The sequence below is a fragment of the Silene latifolia genome, chromosome 3 (assembly GCF_048544455.1).
Source record: "Silene latifolia isolate original U9 population chromosome 3, ASM4854445v1, whole genome shotgun sequence".
Classification (NCBI taxonomy): Eukaryota; Viridiplantae; Streptophyta; class Magnoliopsida; order Caryophyllales; family Caryophyllaceae; genus Silene; species Silene latifolia.
This window is the reverse complement of record NC_133528.1, coordinates 49,395,724-49,416,955: the sequence shown is the minus strand read 5'-3', so window position 1 is coordinate 49,416,955 and position 21,232 is coordinate 49,395,724. Positions and strand designations below refer to the sequence as shown.

Here is a 21,232-nt window from a genome sequence, read left to right as displayed (position 1 = left end):
CCCTCCAAATATCTCTCGTCAATTTCAGGAGAAGGAGACCTAGGGCCCCCGAACCTTAGCGGGGTAACGGCAAGTGGCTCCTGCTCATCGATCGCGACGCTCGCCCCGGCGCGGCAAGTACTGGGTCCAAAGACGCCAGTAAGACATGAAAACAAATACTTAACAAATAAAAGTTGAAAAATTTGTTTGTTTACCTTGGAAAAGTGTTACGCCGAGTAACGCTTTGAAGACTAGAGAGAAGTTTCTTCGAAGAAAGCTAGAGAGAAGAAATTTTTTGAGAAAATGAAATTTGTGCGGAAAATTAAGGGGCACACTGCTCTATTTATAGAGCAAAGCCCATGAAATGGACCAATCAGGGCAAAGCCCATGAAACGTCAACCAATCAATGCCGAGCCACGTGCCAAGCATGCAGCCACGGAATGTCAATTGACATACAGTTACCAAACTTCTTCGACACGCTCCTTGGTATCTACTTGCCAACGGCCCGCTGTTCAACCAAGCTTGGCAGCACCGGCCGGGGGCAATCAAAAGCACACGGCACTCTCAACCTCGGTCTCAGCCAGCGCCATTTTCTTTTCCACATTTGATGTCCATTACACATTCATGTGGAGGGGGGATATGATACGGCCTGAGCAGAACCAAGCCGAGGTGGTGGTGTTGTGATGGTGTAGATTTGAGTTTTTTTTTAAAAAAAAAAAATGAAAAAGTTAGTTTTAAAAAGTTAAACCTAGATTTTTTTTTTTCATATTTTTTCTTTATTTGTTAATTTTTTTTCTAGTAAAGTTAAGGTTACACTTATCTTTATCTTTATTAATATTACACTTTTCATTATTAAAGTTACACTTTTCTCTATTTAAGTTACACTTCTTAAAATTACAGTTTTCTCTATTAAAATTACATTTTTTTCTATTAAAGTTATATTTTTCTCCATTAAAGTTACTGATGGGGCATATTCTGCACCCGCTGACCGAGTCAACATATTGAGCAAGGTCAAAGCCAAAAGACAGGAAGTCAACGTATTAGACAAAGATAATCGACGCAAGCCTTGACTGCGGTCACTGGGTCTCGGTGGGCAACTAGCCACCGTAGGAGGCATATCCGCGTACTCATATCCAAGACCCCTCGGCATGGAGTCAACCAGGTCCGCCGGCCTGCCATGGGTCCCTCGGCCGAGGGTAGATCAGTCTTTCCACCTGCTCTGCCACTTGGCCACTTGGCCACTACGTGACAAAAGGTGAAAGTCTATAAATACTCCTCAATCCTCATTGAGAAAACGATCGAATAATCCACAATTCACCCATAAACTCACTATTCATCTGGTATTAACTCCCTTATCTCTCTACAATATACTTTGCCAAGTAACACACAACTTAATCTCTTTAAGTTTACTGACTTGAGCGTCGGAGTGAGTTCGCTCGGTACCAAGCCGAGCCCTCAGTTTGTTCATTGTTTCAGGAGAGGCCGAAACGAAGAGTCAAGCAAAGACATCATTCATCGAGCTTACGTGGTAACAAATCCTGCTCCGGAATTACACCCGGAACAGTTACACTTTTTACTATTAAAGTTACATTTTTCTCTATTAAAGTTACATTTATTAAAATTACAGTTTTCTCTATTAAAATTACATTTTTCTCTATTAAAGTTACACTTATTAAAATTACACTTTTCTCCGTTAAAGTTACACTTTTCTCCATTAAAATTACACTTTTATCTATTAAAATTACACTTTTTCCTATTAAAGTTACACTTTTTTCTGTTAAAGTTACATTTTTCTCTATTATTAAAGTTACACTTTTATCTATTAAAATTATACTTATCTCTATTAAGGGTACCCTCTCAAGGACTACAGTTATACTCTCAATAGACTAAAGTTACACTCTGAATGGATTAAAGTTACACTTTGAATATGGACTAGAGATACACTCTCAATGGACTAAAATTACAATTTAATGGACTAAAATTACACTTTAATGGACTAAAGTTACACTTCTGGACTAAAACTACAATTTGATGGAGTAAAGTTACACTTCTGGACTAAAATTACTCTTTAATGGACTAAAGTTACACTTTTAAATGACTAAAATTACACTTATAAATCACTCAATTTATAATGAGTTGTGTTAAAGTTTGAAAAGAAAATATTTCTCAAAATTTGACGTAAACTGCTTCAAAATTTCAAATTTGTCGTAAAACGCAAAATTTGTCGTAAACTTGCTTCAAAATTTGAAATTTCAAAATAATATCCGTCAAAACCGCTTTCTTTTTGTTAAAATTACACTTTTTTCGTTAGAATTACACTCGTAAAATTTGAAAACGCAAAAATGTCGTAAACTCGTCTCAAAATTACAAAAAAACAAAATAAAACACGTCAAAACCGCTTTTTTTCGTTAGAATTATACTTTTTTTTGTTACAATTACACTCGTAAAATTTGTAAAAACTTTGAAGCATAAGAAGACTTTTTTTTGTTAAGTGTATGATAATGAATTAATGAATGTATAACTAAAGCTAGAGAGAGAAAGTGAGATTAATTAGTGTATAGAAAACTCATTAGTGTTAAGTGTGTTTGTTGTCTTCAATCTCAACCATCCATATTTGAGTATCTAATGGTAAGAGATAGGACTTAGGGACTCGAAATATATGGTGGACTTATAAGAACTTTACTCTATATAATATATATATATATATATCTTGTATTTTAAAGATGGTTCATATGTATTTATTTTAAAGATGGTTCAAGCTCTTATTTGCGCTTAAGACTGGTTTTGCATGGCTGGAGAAAAAATTAATATAGACGACTTCTTGGAAGACTTGGAAAATCTTGAGAAAGGTAAGATGCAGTAGCTTCAAAATTCTCATAATGACTAATTGTATTATAGCACATTCTAAGTTTTTAAGATACTTTATCCAATTACTTCTACAGATTTGGAAGATATGAACTTGGACGACAATGTGGTAAATGGTGTGGATCCTATGAATGCATAAGTGGAAGCTAACTCCTCATGAACTCAATACTTCACTCTTCATAGTTATTCAATAAAACTTTAATTCTAGTTATTTATTTTTGCTGAAAACAAGACATTCGTATTTCAATTTTGTATTTGGTTTATAATATTGTTTTACGCGTTGTATCCATTAAGGATATACTCCGTACTTATTATTATCTAAGAATAATGTTACTAATTATTATGAGTTTTAATCTTGGATATTTTTAAGATAATATGGTCCATTTGGTTCGGTCCGGTCTATGCGTTTTTCTGTCCAAACCGGCCCGGACCGATATTAATATGGTCCGGTCCACGGTCCATCATTTCAGCCTTATTCGGTCTTCGGTCCAAGGTGTTTGGTCTGGTCCGGTCCCGGAACAATGAACAACCTTGCTGGCCTTAAATATAACCAGAAGAAAAAAGATCTGAAATGCCAAATAAACGTAGGGGATCGTGTTAATAATGCTCACAATAATGAGTTGGTCACTCTTTAGACGGGTAATTTTAATCAGAAACAATAAAACGGGATTTTGAAACGATTTTACAGTCAAATATAAGCCACTTTTGGGAAAAAAAAAGTTACCGTAAACCGTAATACTACCTAAATAGCTGGACCTTTGTAGTTACATTTGATTATAAAATAATAACAAAACCTTTAACAGTCCCATGGAAATTCAATTGGCGATATGAGTACCGCCCTTTTTTTTTCTCACTTATTTAACTCGTGTATTATGTATGTACTGTAAAGTAGGGTCCGTATGGAGTAGAACAGTAGAACCGTGATAAGGTTCCATTATTGAAGACGAGACAGGCTGACGTGGCCGGACAGGCCCTATATCAATTATCAACGATTTCACTGTAGCCTGTAGAGCTGAATAACATGTTTTTCATGTTTTATTTGAAATCAATAGACAATAGTATTATTTGAACTGTAGAACTCTATAAAAGGAGGCCTTATTGTTGAACTAAAAACATATCCTCACTTAATTTTTACTTACATTACAAACGAAAATGAATATTTTTTCACATCCTAATGTTTCCGTTGTGGTTACTGAAATGTTAACCGTATCTGGGTCTGTAAAAAATGTTGGGGTTGGTCAAGTGACCGACGTTGTATCTAATATAGTGTCAGGCATTCCACTTAATATTGTGCCAGTTGGTACACTTCATCTAGAGCTTGTTAGTACAGAACATGGTATGTTATTACTCTTCGTTTCAAATAATTCTTGTTTTCGAAATATTTGTTATCATTTGTTTTTTACTCGGCGTCTTTTTACTTTTTGTGAGAATATTTTACTTACAATAAATGAATGATTAAAATGAAGGAAGAAGGACTTAGATTCTTTTTATTTTAGCGGAAAAAAGCTTAACTAAACTGAACCTAATAGAGCTGTACTAAACTGAACCTAACTTAATATAGTTGAACTAAACTAAACTAAGAGTTGAACTAATTAGAACTAAAACGAGTTAAAGTTAAGTCCAAAAAGAACGGAGCCTAAGACTAAATTTTGGTAAATTGATTGTTAGAGAAGATTACGGTATATTGTAATATACCGTACGTAATCAGAAAAATATCAAATGATTTAATAAATGATCATATTGCCGATATTAGGAAGATATTATTATTGTGTTTAGATATTCTCAGTGCTATAAATGCGGATCGTTGTAATCCTTAGAGACACGAACTATCAATAACAATTATGAATTCCGCTTTTCAATCTATTTTACATTGGTACTCCATTCCCGAGATTACTTTTACAAATCCATTAACGTAAGTCTCTATTATTATAAGTTCCACTTATAATTTTACTAATCTCGAGTATCTTTTATGTGTGACCCAATAGGATCAAGTTATTTATATGGATAATAAATCTCACTACTCACTTAGTGACTACGATAGTGACTCAAATTAGTGATCCAAATTAGCAATCAAGACATATTCTCAAATTCTCGACATAAAAATCTCTAAGGACAAGGAAAGCGTTGTTATTAGTATGATTGGACGAGTTAATTTATGTACTATTATTATAATTATCATCTTTGACGCCAAAAGCTTAGATCCGCTATTGTGCTTTTGTACGCCCCTCAAAACTCTTAGCTTCTAACATTGTTGTCGCTATGTTTTAGGGCAAAAGCCAGTTGAAGCAAAGGCAAACCTCAACGTGTTAATTCCAAAGGGGTTAGATGAATTGAAATATGAAGCAAAATTTCACGTCAATGATAATTTTGGTAAATTGGGAGCAGTACTGCTTAAAAATGAACATCAAAAAGAAATGTATGTCAAAACCATTGTTATTAAGGGCTTGCCTCAAGGAACTGTCGAGGTCACTTGCAATTCATGGATCGCTTCGACCCATGACAATCCTGAAAAGAGAGTTTTCTTCACTAATGAGGTAAAGGGGACAATTGATTTAAATACTTCTTACATTGAGTCTAGACCTTGCCACATGCTGGGCAGGGCCAGCCCGAGACGAGTCGGGCTCCTTTGGCCAGGCCCTAAACCGGCCTATCCAGTTCCAGAGTGCTGGCTGGGTCTGGCTAGCTCAAATTTTGCCCTAACCCTGACGGGTCGAGGCATGTTGCTAAATCATGGACCCAATCGCACATACTGGTTAGCCGGTCCGAGCTGCTGGCCCATGTTGTTGGCCAAGTCTTATTGAGTCCACTCAAATAACTCTATATTTCCCTTTTCATATCATCATATGTACTTGAAATGAATTTCAAATAAAATTTATTTCTTGACACTATGAGGTGGATCAATTTTGATGAGTACAAATTACGAGAAATATTGGCTCAAGTTGGAAGCGTCTGATCTATGTTTGATGGACTATTACTCCATTTATGCCAATTATTTATTTGTCTTTTACTCCGTATATTCTTTCTGATGAATATCCAAACAAGCAGTCTTACATTCCATCAAACACTCCACCGGGACTGAAAAGCTTGCGTGAGAAGGAGCTTCAAAATATGAGAGGCAATGGTCAAGGGAAACGCAAGTCCTTCGACCGTATTTATGACTACGACGTTTACAACGATCTTGGCAGCCCTGACAGTAAGCCGGCTGTTGTCCGATCTGTTCTTGGAGGCAACCAGCATCCATATCCAAGACGTTGTCGGTCTGGCCGGCCTCCCTGCAAATCTGGTATGGAGTCATTTTTATCGTTTCAATGTCACTGTATTTCTTACTTATAGCATAACAACTTCTACGTTGTCAAATACATAAATAAAATTACTCTTACTCTTTTCCATGTAGATCCGTTATCAGAAACAAGAATACTCGGCACCTTTTACATACCGAGGGATGAAGTATTCGCAGATCTGAAGACGTTAGACTTCGGGACCAGTGTTCTAACTAATGTCTTGCATTCAGTAGTCCCGACCCTGGAGGACGCTGTTACTGATACCAGTCTTGGACATTTTAACTTCAGAGAGATTAATGACTTATTCGATCGAGGAATTGAGATGTCCGACATTAAAGATATCAAGTCCATGCTAACAGTTGTGCCCAATTTAATAAATCCAACTGAACGTCTTTTACGTTTTCCCACCCCTCATGTCTTACAGAGTAAGTAGCTAAATGTCCAAATATTACGTACCTCTCAAGTTTTACTCTATGGTTAATTACTTATTTATCCCGATATTATTCATGGACGAAATATAACACAATAAAAGCTTTTCATGTTGCGAATTAGCAGTCGATTGATGCCTCCACCTATATTTTTTATTATGGGTAATCAAAAAATAAACTCCCTTTTTATTACTGGGTAAAATTTCAGAACAGTTTTGTCTATTATTGTTAATTATGGAGTAGTTGGTGTTAGAGTCTTGTATTCTCTTCTAATTCGTGTGGATATGATACCGTTTTGTGTCTGTAGGAGATCAATTTTCATGGTTTAGAGATGAAGAATTTGCTCGAGAGACCCTTGCCGGTCCAAACCCAAGTAGCATTAAACTAGTTACGGTATGATCCATAGCTTATATTATAATGATATAGACAATACAATGCTAACTGTTTTATGTTGGTCTGCAATTACATTGTTGTCATTTAAATACAATTTTCTTAGAAGATAATTTCTAAGAATACAGTCAACATACATTGTGTAGGAATGGCCTTTAATGAGCAAGCTTGACTCTGAAATTTACGGCTCCCCTGAATCAATAATTACTACTGAACTAGTTGAGCAAGAGATCAGAAGTGCCATGTCCTTGAGTGAGGTATGAACGTCTCTCCGTACCTTCTTCTTAAGCAAATATGATCAACTTAATGAGCGTAGATAAAGAAACCTTGAGATATATCTTTTTTAAAATCAAAGTGACCTCGCCCAATCCCTATTTGGTGGAACCGTCACTGGCCCGAGTCCCATATTGCTCAGTCGCAAACACCCAATTCAATAGGTGTAATATGACTATATAAAATGTTTAGTATGAAATTACAAACAAATTGAACTTTTTAACAGAAGTCGACCCTAAGCTAATGAATTAATAGTGTCATTGCTAATTTTCTCTGAATATCTGACTTCTTTTTCCCTGCGTTCTTTACCGTTTCAATCATAATTTAAAACACTGATTTATATATATTAAAAAAAAAATTAATAATCGCAGGCTTTGAAGCAAAAGAAACTGTTCTTACTAGACTATCATGACACGCTTCTACCTTTTGTGAACAAAGTAAGAGAGATCAAAGGCACGACCCTATATGGGTCGCGTACATTGTTCTTTCTAACCCCGAAAGGAACTTTGAGACCTCTGGCTATCGAATTAACAAGGCCGCCATCGGCGAATGGGAAGCCTCAGTGGAAACAAGTATATACGCCTGGCTATGATGGCACAAGCACTTGGCTTTGGAGGCTTGCTAAAGCTCATGTTCTTGCTCATGATTCTGCTAATCACCAAATTGTTAGCCATTGGTATATTTCCTTGTATATAATAATAATAATAATAATAATAATAATAATAATAATAATAATAATAATAATAATAATCAGTATGCTGAGTTACAGTAGTTTTGATTGGTAGTTCGGCTTTTGAACTAATCCATGTTGTTTCGACGATAGGTTAAGGACTCATTGTTGTATTGAGCCTTTCATAATTGCAACAAACCGACAACTAAGTGCTGTGCATCCAATTCATAGACTCCTGAATCCTTATTTTCGATACACCATGGAGATCAATTCACTAGCTCGTGTAGCTCTTGTGAATGCTGGTGGGTTTATTGAGAGTACGTTCTCACTCGACAAATATTCCATGGAATATGGCTCTTTGGTTTATGACAAGGAGTGGAGGTTCGACCATCAAGCATTACCAACTGATCTAATCAGCAGGTATATTGTTTATCGAGATATTGTCTATTCATTGATACAAATTTTACATAATTTAGTATACTCATTGGTCTCTAAATTTGATTTAATAGAGGCATAGCTATTGAAGATGAATCATCACCGCACGGACTTAAGCTTGCAATCGAGGATTATCCATATGCTAACGATGGACTTCTCCTTTGGGATGCTATGAAGCAATGGGTCACCGACTACGTCATGCAATATTACCAAAATGAAGAAGAGGTTCAGTCTGATACAGAACTCCAACAGTGGTGGGCCGAAATCCGTGAGAAAGGCCATGGAGATAAGAAAGATGAGCAATGGTGGCCGGTTCTTACAACTTCTCAGGTCCTTATTCAGATTCTAACAACTATGATATGGGTAGCGTCTGGGCACCACGCTGCAGTAAACTTTGGTCAATACAGTTTCGGAGGATACTTCCCAAATCGACCAACAATTGCCCGAATCAAAATGCCTACTGAAGACTCAACTGAAGAAGAGTGGGACTACTTTGTGAAAAACCCATGTAATGTGTTGCTAAACACATTACCATCTAGAGCTCAAGGGATTAAAGTCATGACCATCTTGAATGTTTTGTCAAGCCATTCGCCTGAGGAGGAGTATATAGGTGAACAACTTGAGCCGTCATGGGCTGATGATCCCGCCACAAAAGAGTCGTTTGAAAATTTTCATTTGAATTTGAAGAAGATAGAGACTACAATTGATGCAAGGAACGCAGACCAGAAGTTAAGTAACAGAACTGGAGCAGGAGTTATTCCATATGAACTGCTTAAACCGTTCTCAAAACCCGGTGTTACTGGTATGGGTGTCCCAAACAGTGTTTCTATATAAGCCTCGAGAATCTATCCTAATGGTACTTACGCGAATAAACAGCGGTTCTAAACTTGTATAAGCTTATTTCCTATATTTGTGTTGTATGAAGATCTTCTAAGTGGTGCTTGTATTAGACACTGGATCTTCCTTTTATGTTTGTGTGCTTGTTTGCTTTGTGGAAGCAGCCTTGCCCTTGTGGCTTGGATGCTCCAACTGTTTGATGTTCAGGTTATTGAATAAAAACGAGTTATTTGAATTTAGATTATGGAAGAATAATGAATGCAAGTCTTTCTTTTTTTTTAAGTAGTTGCTCATTCATGGACAAAGATTACTCTTTTATGGATTTTTTGTCATTAATTTTCCATATCTTAGCCTTCGCCAAAAAACAAAATAAATAAACTCTCTTATTCGATTCCCACAAAATTAATCAAATTCGTCAAATTACTCAATTATCGACACTAATTCTCTTGTCGATTAAGTAATAATACGAGAATTGTCAACAACTAATCAACAACGATATGTGTTGGTGTATGGGGGAGTATAGGAGGTAGAGTGGAGACTAGTTGTTAGTTTAGTTGATTAGTTGAAGGTTAGTTTGAAAGAATTAGTTTGTGTATTATTTGTTTGTGAAATTTTTATGATACACTTGGGTTCATAGAAATGGGAGGGGAGGTCCTCTATTTATAGAGCTCCTCCTCCTTCTTTTACATCCCAAGAACACTCTAGAATAAGACATTCTAGAGTGGCCTAGACATGGAACTCTCTAGAGCTCCTTACCACTTATACACATGTCTAGAAGGTTCTAGGTTGTTCTACATAAACCTAGAACATACATGACTCTTCTAGATCCTTCTAGACTCTTCTAGACTCTTCTAGTTGTTTCTACATTATTCTAGCACATTCCGAATAAGTCTAGAACATTCCGGAAACTTCTAGAATACACTAAAAGTCTCATACTTCAACACTCCTCCTTGAGAATTTTGGTGTAACACTTAGCTTGAACATTCCACTTCTTTTTCTTTTTTCTTTTGTATCGCCAAACTCGGAGGTTGCTCGATGGACGTCTCCTCCTCGAGCTGGTAGCATGACGAACAACTGGAGCAAATGTATCTTCGTAGTGAATTCCATCTTGTTGGGAATATCCTTTGCCGATCATTCTTGCTTTGTGCTTGTTGATAGAGCCATTAGGATTCAACTTAGTTTTATAAACCCACTTTACACCAATCACCTTTCGATCTCTATCTCTTGGCGTGTCAACCAACTTCCAAGTGTTGTTTTTCTTTATCATGTTTATCTCCTTCTCCATAGGTTCTTGCCACTCCTTAGGTTTGGAAGCCTCATCAAAGTCTTTTGGCTCCTCAAAAGCGAAGTAGCACCTCTTCGTCTCTTCTGCATCCAAATGAGTAGCAGGACATTCTACATAAAATTCACATAGATCTTTCTTACCTCGTGCTCCCGTAGCATTCTCTGAATTGTCATTTGGGGATAGAGAAGGTGTATTAGGAGTTGATGGAGGTGTAGGAGGATCATTGTTGTTGGTTGTGTCAACATCACCTTGTGAATGATGTGGATGATCAGGGATTATGGTCACATTTCTTTCTACCCTCTGTTCTTTCCAATTCCAGATTGCATCTTCGTAAGAAGATGCTTGAGTCTTGAATTTCTGATCATGGGCGTGTAAGGATTCGATTAGCTCTGTCACAGTGAGTTTCGATAGATCCCTTAATTCTTTAATAACATTGACAATCATGTCAAATTTTTTTGTCAATGTTACGAGAATTTTCTGCACAATCCTCGTGTCGGCGACATCTTCACCATATATTTTCATTTGGTTGACTGTCTCCATTACCCTCCAAGTGTAGGTATTTATGTCTTCATTCTCCCCCATTTTCAAATTTTCGAAATTTTTTCTTAAGGCATTAAGGCGTAACACCCTTATCCTTTCATCACCATAGAATTCTTTTTGGAGTAAATCCCACGCTTATTTTGCGGTAGAAGCCCACATTATTTTTGGAAAAATGATCTCCGAAACGGTATTAAAGATGAAACAGAGGGCTTTGGCGTCATTTATTTCATCCTCATTTATTTTCTTTAAGGTTGCTTCGGTGGTTGGAAGACGTTCTTGTTGTTTTTGGGGACCATTTCCACTATCTCCCATAGTGCATTTGCTCTTAAGAAGAGCTTCATTTTAATGCACCAATGGTCGTAATTTTCTCCTCTAAATAAATCTAGAAAATTTAGAGGAGCGGGTAATAGAGTGTTTGATGCGGAAGCCATAGTTTAATTTTGTTGCCCTTAAGATCTTTAGAGCTCTTGATACCACTTGTTGGTGTATGAGGGAGTATAGGAGGTAGAGTGGAGATTAGTTGTTAGTTTAGTTGATTAGTTGAAGGTTAGTTTGAAGGAATTAGTTTGTGTATTATTTGTTTCTGAAATTTTTGTGATACACTTGGGTTCATAGAAATGGGAGGGGAGGTCCTCTATTTATAGAGTTTCTCCTCCTTCTTTTACATCCCAAGAACACTCTAGAATAGGACATTCTAGAGTTGCCTAGACATGGAACTCTCTAGAGCTCCTTACCACTTATACATATGTCTAGATGGTTCTAGGTTGTTCTACATAAACTTAGAACATACATGACTCTTCTAGATCCTTCTAGACTCTTCTAGACTCTTCTAGCTGTTTCTACATTATTCTAGCACATTCCAGATAAGTCTAGAACATTTCGGAAACTTCTAGAATACACTAAAAGTCACATACTTCAACAATAAGAAATCTAGAATTTCTAAAAAGTTAAAGTTATGATTCTATGATAATAGTTGTATACATGGATACACGGTTGACCACTTCCCAAATATAAGGCGCAATTGCATCGGACAAATTGTTGTTCTTAAGATGAATGATCAATAACAATAAGTAATTAAGAACTCCAGGCCAAACGTGTAAGTTATATAGTGGTATTAATTAATCTAATAAATTGCACCAGAAAAATTAATTAATCTAATAGAGTCTGACTTTTGAATTGGGCATAGGTAGAGTGGGTGTAGGGTTGCAGAACGACGGAGTTGGCGGCAGGGGTAGTAGGTGGCATGTGGTGGGAGGGAGTTGAACGGGTATATTGGAAGAAAAGAAATTGAATTGGGTGGAATGCTGGAAAGAAAGGGGAGATAAAATGTGAGGGGTAAATTGGGTATTCATGTCCATGATTAAGTTAATCATGTACATGAATGAGTACCACCCTTTTTTTATTATGTACCCTTTTTCCTTTCGACATAAATAAGTATAAGGATTTTTCTAACGAGGCTAAATAGAGAAAGAATCAAATGAATAATTCACTAAATATGGAATAAATGATTTGATTCTTACATTTCTCATGATATATTCCTTTAATTCTTTCTATATTTAGCCTCTTAATGTGTGCCCTAAGGGCACACGTTAGAAAAACCCGTAATATAAACTCGTGCAATAATGTTGATATGTATATAAATTTTACTTTATATGTTAAACTAGCTTAGCACCCGTGCAAAATTGTACGGGCATACATAATATACCGTATAAACAAATGTTCAGAAAAGTTTAATGTGTAAAAACATAAGATTAATGGTCTTGGAAATAGTCATCTAACCCTCTTACCTCGCAATTTACAGGAGCCATTAAAGCATTTGTGTTTATGTAATGTTGTTAGAGTAATTGCTCAGAATCATCATGCCATTTTATCATTTTAATTATTTTTAAATGAGACAGTTTTTATTATATGCACAATAACTTTCCGAAAAAACTTACATTTAATTTTAAATAACTGTTCATTCTTAATTGTAAACCCAAATGTTCCTATCATAAAAGCCTTTATCAATAGACTTGGTAATCAAAATAAACACCAAGATATCTTTTTTAGACAAACTAGTTGTTGCACCGCGCCCTATCGGGCGCGGTACCCTAATTTGGTGAAATGCTAGGCAGAATTGAGTCGATATTAAGCGTGTATTGATTGTAAACAATTAATGTATGGCTGACTTAGGCACAAGGTAGTTGAAAATAAAGATGCTTTGAATTAATAGAATACTTGTAATTAAAAGCAAACAGTGTAGAAATGACATTGCTAATAATGCGTAATAAAAGTGCAAATTCATGCCACACATTTTGCATTATAGTGTGAGGGAATGTAACACACAAGTAGTCATGATGATTCATAGGGAAAAGCAAAACATTTCAAGTATTTAGATAGCTACAAGCACACACTTAAGAACTGAAACCCTCATATGTAAATATGTCCTCGGAAAGGTTGTTACTAAAACTAAAGGTTGTTACTAAAACGAGCAGGACTACATACAAAGCTTGTAACATTTTGTTGATATAGGCCATGATCATATAAGTGCTTTCCTGAAAGGGGGCTCCCTTGCTTTCTCTTCACAAGCTTCGTATGAAAAATCTTATGACTAACTCTGAGAAGTATGACAAGAACTTGCTCGCCTGGTACTTAAGACACACATGTTTTTTTTTTTTTTTTTTTTTTTTTTTTTTTTTTTTTTTTTTTTTTCAAGAAAGGCAAGCCATATATTCATCCATTAAAGGGAATAAAGAGGCAATCTTACAAAAGCATAACCAATATGAGGTTTCAACTAGCTAAGTACCCCACTATTTCATCCTCCTTATGTGATTTAGATGCATACAATAATCTAATAATTACAAGGAATTGAACTTTCTTAATAATTCCATCCACAGTATGCTCCAATCCTTGAAAGATCCTAGCATTCCTTTCTTCCCAAATGCTATACACCACGGCACCAAGACACCCTAGAAACCATTTGGTTTTCCAATGTTTACAAGTACGTCTATTAGCACCCCAATGTAGCTCATTATTGAGACTATTCGTACGCCCAGAAATCTTCATCCAAGAGAGAATGCCATGCCAAACTTCTTTAGAAAACAAACACTTAAAAAATAAGTGTTTATGATTCTCATTGTCCTTCTTGCATAAAACACAATGGTTAACCAAATGAATACCTCTGCAGTTTAGTTGATCAATGGTAGCGAGTTTCTTCTGCATTGCTAGTGTTAGAAACACACTGTGCTTGGGTAGAACTGCACGTTGCCAAATCACTTTTTCCCAGCTAACAGTATTCAGGCATTGCTTGAACTTATCATACAACAGATTCAGTTGCAACTTCCCCTGGTGAACACAACTTGCCATGAACTGTTTTGCATTCTGAATGTTCCCAGTATGCATCAACAACTCATCCCTGACCTTCAAAATCTTTGCGCCACTTTCGAATGAGTAGGCTTTGATACTGCAGTCCAAATGCTTCCTGACTTAATGTTATATTTGAAATGCCATTCAAACCAGATGCTATCAGATCCCTGTTCCAATTCCCAAATCCATTTACCCAGAATGCATTTATTCCAGGCCAGCACTTCCTTAATATTGAACCCACCTTCTTGGTGAGGTGCACAACAAGACACCCAACTTTTCATTATCATTTTCCTACACCCTTCCTCAGAATTCCATAGGAAATTTCTGCAAAACTTTGTAATTAGCTTGATCACTCCTTTAGGAATTAACAAAGTAGAGCACCAGTATTGCTCCATGCCCAAAATAACAGAGTTCAACAAACTAATCTTCCCTGCATATGAAAGTTTGTGTGTAGACCAGTGTTGCAGAGCTTTTTGGACTCTATTAAGAAGATCAGCAAACATGCTTTTGTTCAATTTCCCATCATTCAAAGGTATACCCAAGTATCTAAAGGGAAATCCCCCCTCCTTGAAACTTGTAGCCTGAAGAATCTCCTGTTTGATCTCATCCTGAACACCTCCCATATAGATATTGGTCTTCTCAGGATTAGCATACAACCCAGACATGCTTGCAAAAGTATCTAATGCTTGTGTGACAGCAACTACAGAAGGAATATCACCCCTGACAAAGAGCATTAGGTCATCTGCAAAAATTAAATGGTTTAGTCTCACAGGTCCACACTTGGGGTGGTATGAAACCTGAGGATGCTTGTGAATGTGCCTAAGAGTACGAGATAAGATCTCCATGCTCATAACAAATAGGAAGGGGGAGAGAGGATCCCCTTGCCTCAGACCACCTTCACCCTTAAAAAAACCAACTCTATCACCATTTATCTTCAAGCTGAACCAAGTAGAAGTGATGCACCCTAGGATCCAGTTCTTAAACTTTGGGGGAAAATTGTAATACTGAAACATCTTATCAATGAATTCCCATTGAAGGGAATCAAAAGCTTTCTTGATGTCCACTTTGATTAAGCATCTTGGAGAGATCCCTCTTTGTCCATAACCCTTCACCAATGACTGGGTAAGCATGATATTCTCAAAAATATTCCTGCCCTGAACAAAAGCACCCTGCTCCTTACCCACAATATGAGACAGATAAGGTTTTAGTCTAGCACACAATATCTTGATGACAGTTTTATAGAACACTGTACAGCAAGCAATAGGTCTATAATCCATCACATTAGCCACTACAGGTTTCTTTGGAATTAAAGCAAGTAATGTGGTATTAGCTTGCTTTGACATTTTACCAGTTCTAAAGAAAGATTGGATGGCTTTGCAGAAATCCTTCTTAATTGTCTCCCAGGATTTCTTGAAGAAATGTGCAGAAAACCCATCATGACCAGGACTTTTATTAGAGTCAATAGAGAACACAACAGACTGAATTTCTGTTTGTGTGACCTCCCTGCAAAGCCCCTCCCAGTCAGAAGTAAGAATCTTATCCCCCTGCAACTCAGTCATGGAATCACAATTGACATCCACCTTCTGACCCAAAAGCCATCTGTAGTAGTCAACAAAAGCTTGATTCACATCCTAAACCCCAACCTTTTCAATCCCCTGTCTATCCAAGATCCTCCCAATAGTAACCTGATGCTTCCTAGCAGCAATTTTGGAAAAATAATAGCTAGTGGGTGCATCATTATATTTGACATCCTGAATTTTAGCTCGTTGAGCTAGTGAGCTTCTCTCAGTTTTCTTGAAAATCACATACTGATTAATCAAATGCTGTTCCTGCTCAATCAGAACAGAATCCAAAGGCCTCTTTTGTAACTGAAGTTGGCAAGTTTCAAGCTCCTTTTTAGCTTCCCGCACTTTCTTAGTTATCCCAGAGTAGTGATCACTATGGAGCTTAATAAGATTCTTCCTTACATGTTTCAGTTTCCCAAAGAATTTGAACATGACATTACCCCTCACAGGTAATCCCCAAGCCTGCAAAACCATCTCATCATACTCCTTATGATCAGCCCAACAATTAAGATAACTAAACTATTTCCTAGGCTTATACTTATCCTCCACAGTAACTAGGAGAGGTGAGTGATTAGATATCCCAGGTGGCAGGACATGAACCTGAGTATTTGGGCATTCAAGTAACCAAGAAGGATTACTCAGTACCCTATCCAATCTAGACCAGACCCTAACAGTAGCTTCTCTTTTGTTAGTCTAAGTGTGGTCACAGCCAAAGCTATGTAAATCCTCCAAAATACAGTCCATCAGACATTGATTAAAAGCCAGCATCTCAGTAAGAGATGGTGGGTTAGAGCCAATTCTTTCTTCCACATCCCTAACAATGTTGAAATCTCCCAGTACAATCCAGCTAGTAACCTTACCTTTCAAACTTCTTAAATCATCCCATAATCGTTCTCTATGCCCAACATCATTACTAGCATAAACAAAAGTGATGAAAACAATTTTGTTGGTCCTATTATTCAAAAGCTCAAGATGAATGAACTGATCATGAATCTGAGCAGAAATAACAATGACCCTCCTAACATCCAAAAAAACCCAAATCCTACCATTGTAATGGTGGGAGTAGTTATTTATAATAGTATAAGTAGAAAACTTCTTACTAATAGCAGCTGAATTATTCAAACGAACCCTAGTTTCCAGAAGCCCTAACCCTTCTATTTTATTCTGGTAAAGATAACCCCTAACTTCCAGCTGTTTTATTGGGTCATTAAACCCCCTAATATTCCAAGAATAAATGATCATGTTGTTGGAATATGTGTCCTCCGACAATAATGCGATCACGACTGTTGATCATGATGATCACATGTTTAAATCTCATTATAAAGAATACAATTGGGAAGTAATTTTTACTGTCAACTGGTCAACATATATCGGTAATGATTGGCTGACTAGAGTTTGACATTATTGTCGTGCGACGGTGGTGATCAGTTGACCCCCTAGGTCATACCTGTAGGGCAACACTCTTAATTGATCATTTAATTAATCGTATAACGTTACGAGTTAATTAAATTACTTGAAAATTGACGGACGATTTTGGAAGTAAAATTTACGTATTGAAATTGATTAAAATGAGATACGGTTTGAGTAATTGAATTGTATCATTACTCAGATGAAATTATTGTTTAAAGAAATAATTGAAATTGAATGAATTATTATAAATACAATTTATTGTGATTTATAATTGGAGAAATATTTTGGTACAAGTAATTATGAATTACTAAGTCGATTTTTGTATATGACGTATTTTATTAATACGTTGATTTTTAATATGTTAAAAATACATAACAAATTTATGTAACATATGACATGTGACATATTGACAAATTGACAAAAATAATATGGAATCCATATTATCTAATGTACCGAAATTAAGAGGGGTTTAGGCTAAAAATTGTGTTTATATTATAAGTGGTAAACATAATGATTACTTGCCTTAGTAGCCATGCAACCCTAGTTTACCTTGTGAAGGCAAACAAGAGCATGCATTGGGTCTCCTTTCTTCCCTCCTACCCGGTTTTACCAAAGAAAAGGCAAAGGATTTTTGTCTTATATTTTTTGATATACACTACATGCATGAGTGTGTAGTATTCATTCATTCTAACTTATCAAAAATTAAGATTTTAGAAAGAGAAAAATACTTCCTCTCCTATTCTCTCCCAACCGGTTTTTGGGAGATTAAAAACCAAATTGTTTTGGGTCATTTTTCCTACAAGATTAATATTGTACTAGTATCTATAATATTAATTTTAATTAAGAGAAAGCTTTGGGTATAAATCCTTGGGAGAGATCCTACACTTGGGTCTTAGTTCATCCAAAAGGTAAAGCTCAAGAATGAGAGAGAAAGGTGATCTCTCTTGTGCCCATTAAACCGAAAATCACAATGTAAGAACAATGTTTCTTCCTTATTTTGTTCTAATGTTTGCATGCATAAGATCAATCATTAATTTTATGACAAATTAAATTAAAACATATATGAATATGTAAGTATATAGATCTACTTTTCCTTCAATCGGTATCAAGAGCCATGGTTGTTTGCATGCAAATCGGTTAAAAGGTTTTCCGAGTTATAAAGATTAACATATAAAACTTGTAAAATTTGTGTTATTATGAGATATCACGAAATTAATTCATGCATTTTAAAATTTCTGGTCCTAAAATGTTTTAGGATATTTTGTTTAAATTTACGGATTTTTATTGTTCATATTATACAATAATGGCATTTAAATGTGATTTTATGAGTAAAAATGTCATTTTCGGTCTAAAATTAGCTATACTTCGAATTTTCCAGTAATTTTTGGATATGTTGTCACATATATTATTTTGAGATAACCTGTAAATTTTCATAATTTTTGGACTTGTTATGCTCGAAAAATGGATTTTTCATTATTAAATTCGGATTTAAGTAAAAAATAGGTTAATATGAGATAAATTTCGAATCTGGTCATAGAAATTTAGTATGTTTTCACATGCAATTTTACAAGATGTGTGTAAAATAATAGGCTATAGTGAAGTCTTTTTGCATGATTTATGGATTTTTGAAGAAAAATAGCATAAATAGTGACATTATTAGTGAAAAAAATTAATAAAACATAATCTATGACTAAGAAAAAACGTCCAATGTTGCATTTTATTATATTTTTCAGATCTAAAATTGAATAGTTGATGAATATAATTTTTCACATGTTTTTATGATTATTTTAGTTAAAACCGATAAACCGCAACATTGTTTTTTCCGGAAAAATTTCGAAATTTTTGACCTAAGGTTTTGGACATTATGAGTGTCATGGTATTTTTTCCAGAATGTTCATGAGTTTAAATTTCAAATTTCAAATTTATTTGAAATTTTGTGATTTATTTGAAGTTTATAGCTTATTTTTGTAATTTTTAGTCCATTAATGAACAAATTTTATAAATATGAGTTAATTATGGTCAAATAATTAGTGAAGACTAAATTTTGAGTCCTAAGAGGTTAGGGTAATTAACTTATGCATAAATATGAATTTATGTAATTTTTGTGATTGTAAAATGTTGAAATCACGCAAATCCGTAAAAACCGAGTAATATACGATATTGGCTAATTAAAGGCGATTTAGCATAAAATTGGGCATGTTCATACATATTATAATGCGGCATTTTCTTTATGATTGTCATAATTTTAATTTATGTAATTTTTGAATTATGTAATTTTACTTAGTATGGCCTTAGTTTTTAATTGGTATTTCCCGAAATGTATGGGAATATCGATTCGGTTGTAATTTTATTGTGATCTCGTATCACCGTTTTGTAATTTAATAGATTTATTTTATTTTAGTTACAAATGTATAATAGGAAATTATGTAATTTGCTATGTAATTTATTTATCTCGGAGTTTCCCAAAGACGGATTTCTTCAAGATGGCGATACATAAAGACGGTGTTACCTCGAGATGCGTGCCACAACCGAAGTTCAAGGGACCAATGGAGTTGGTTTCCGAATATGTAATAGTTAAATAGTTTTTCTATTTTAGGAAAGGCCATACTAGGATTTATTTATTTTATGCTTGCATTTTATTTTATGTCACATGCATCGCTAAATCGCCATAACTAAAACATGCATCATCATCTTCATCGAGTTTATCGACCGTGTCAATTAAAATTATCATAGTTCACCGTTTTAGTTCACTTAAAACGTGATAGATAATAAATTGACATGACCTCTCGCTAAAACAATTAATTGAGACATAGCCTTACCAAATAGTAGAAACCATGAAAACCTATTTCGCGAGGGAGTGCACTCGGCCACACCGGGGTACAAACCTTGTTACGTAGGGGAAATGGGTGATAAATGTCTATCCACCGAATTCATGTTGATAAGGGATCGGCCACACCGTGCCTAAGTTAATATGGGTTTGGATAATGGACACATTTATTCGAAATTTGGATTGAACTCAACAAAAGTTTTTGATAAGGGATGTATTGGCCACACCGTGCCCTTGTCGGATGTGTTTTGGGCTAAAGATAATTGTTAATGTAATATTATCGACCAAGAGTTCTAAAAGTAGAATCGATTAAAACGTTAATCCACCGAGTTATATTAATAAGGGATGTATCGGCCACACCGTGCCCAAGTTAATATGAATTTGGGTCTTGGAATCATTTATCTAGTTGGGTAGAGGTCACTAGAAAAATGCATAAAACTTGTTTAAATTATAATTTTTACGAGTATTATTATTAAAACGACATTTGTTTTACTCCTTTGTTTTGTAGACCACTTCTTTTTCTCATAACAAATGGCAACACCAACCCCTATTGCAACGCCTCTCGCTAGTACATCATGGCTCTTATCCTTCATGGATCGATGTAAACTTGAAAAGAATGGGTCAAATTTCTCCGATTGGGATGCCCAACTCAAATTGGTCGCCCAAGGTGACGACAAGCTTCGTTACCTTACCGAGGCCTCTCCTCCCGAACCTACTACTAGGTCGACAGCCGCCACTAGGGAAGCATATGAGGCTTACCAAAAGGAGTCCGCCGCAATGAAAAATGTCTTGATATTTGCGATGGAGGCGGACCTCCAAAGGAGAGCCTTTAAAATGGGCAATGCTAATGAGATTTACTCGAAGCTTGTGACAATGTTTTCACAAACTCCGCAGATCGTCCAATATGAGGCGGCCGCGGCATTCTTTGATCTCGACTTCAAAGAGGGCCAAAAGGTTAGCCCTCATGTGCTCAAACTTATGGAGCTTGTCGAGACCTTGAAAATTGAAAAGGTTGAAATCCCCAAAGAACTTGTTGTAGATAGGATTCTACACTCCTTGTCCAAAGTCAAAGCATATGTTCAATTCCGGGTGAATTTTAACA

At 35.7% G+C, this 21,232-nt stretch overlaps 1 protein-coding gene across 1 annotated transcript; it reads left to right on the top strand.

Moving 5' to 3' along the window:
* The first annotated feature begins 3,937 nt into the window (after positions 1-3,937).
* Positions 3,938-9,397, top strand: LOC141647626 (linoleate 13S-lipoxygenase 2-1, chloroplastic-like). The gene is made up of 9 exons (XM_074455900.1): positions 3,938-4,180; positions 5,113-5,378; positions 5,890-6,127; positions 6,239-6,550; positions 6,861-6,946; positions 7,090-7,200; positions 7,588-7,892; positions 8,040-8,306; positions 8,396-9,397. The coding sequence occupies exons 1-9, from the start codon at positions 3,997-3,999 to the stop codon at positions 9,153-9,155; spliced, it is 2,529 nt and encodes an 842-aa protein (XP_074312001.1). The 5' UTR covers positions 3,938-3,996; the 3' UTR covers positions 9,156-9,397.
* The last annotated feature ends 11,835 nt before the right edge of the window (positions 9,398-21,232 follow it).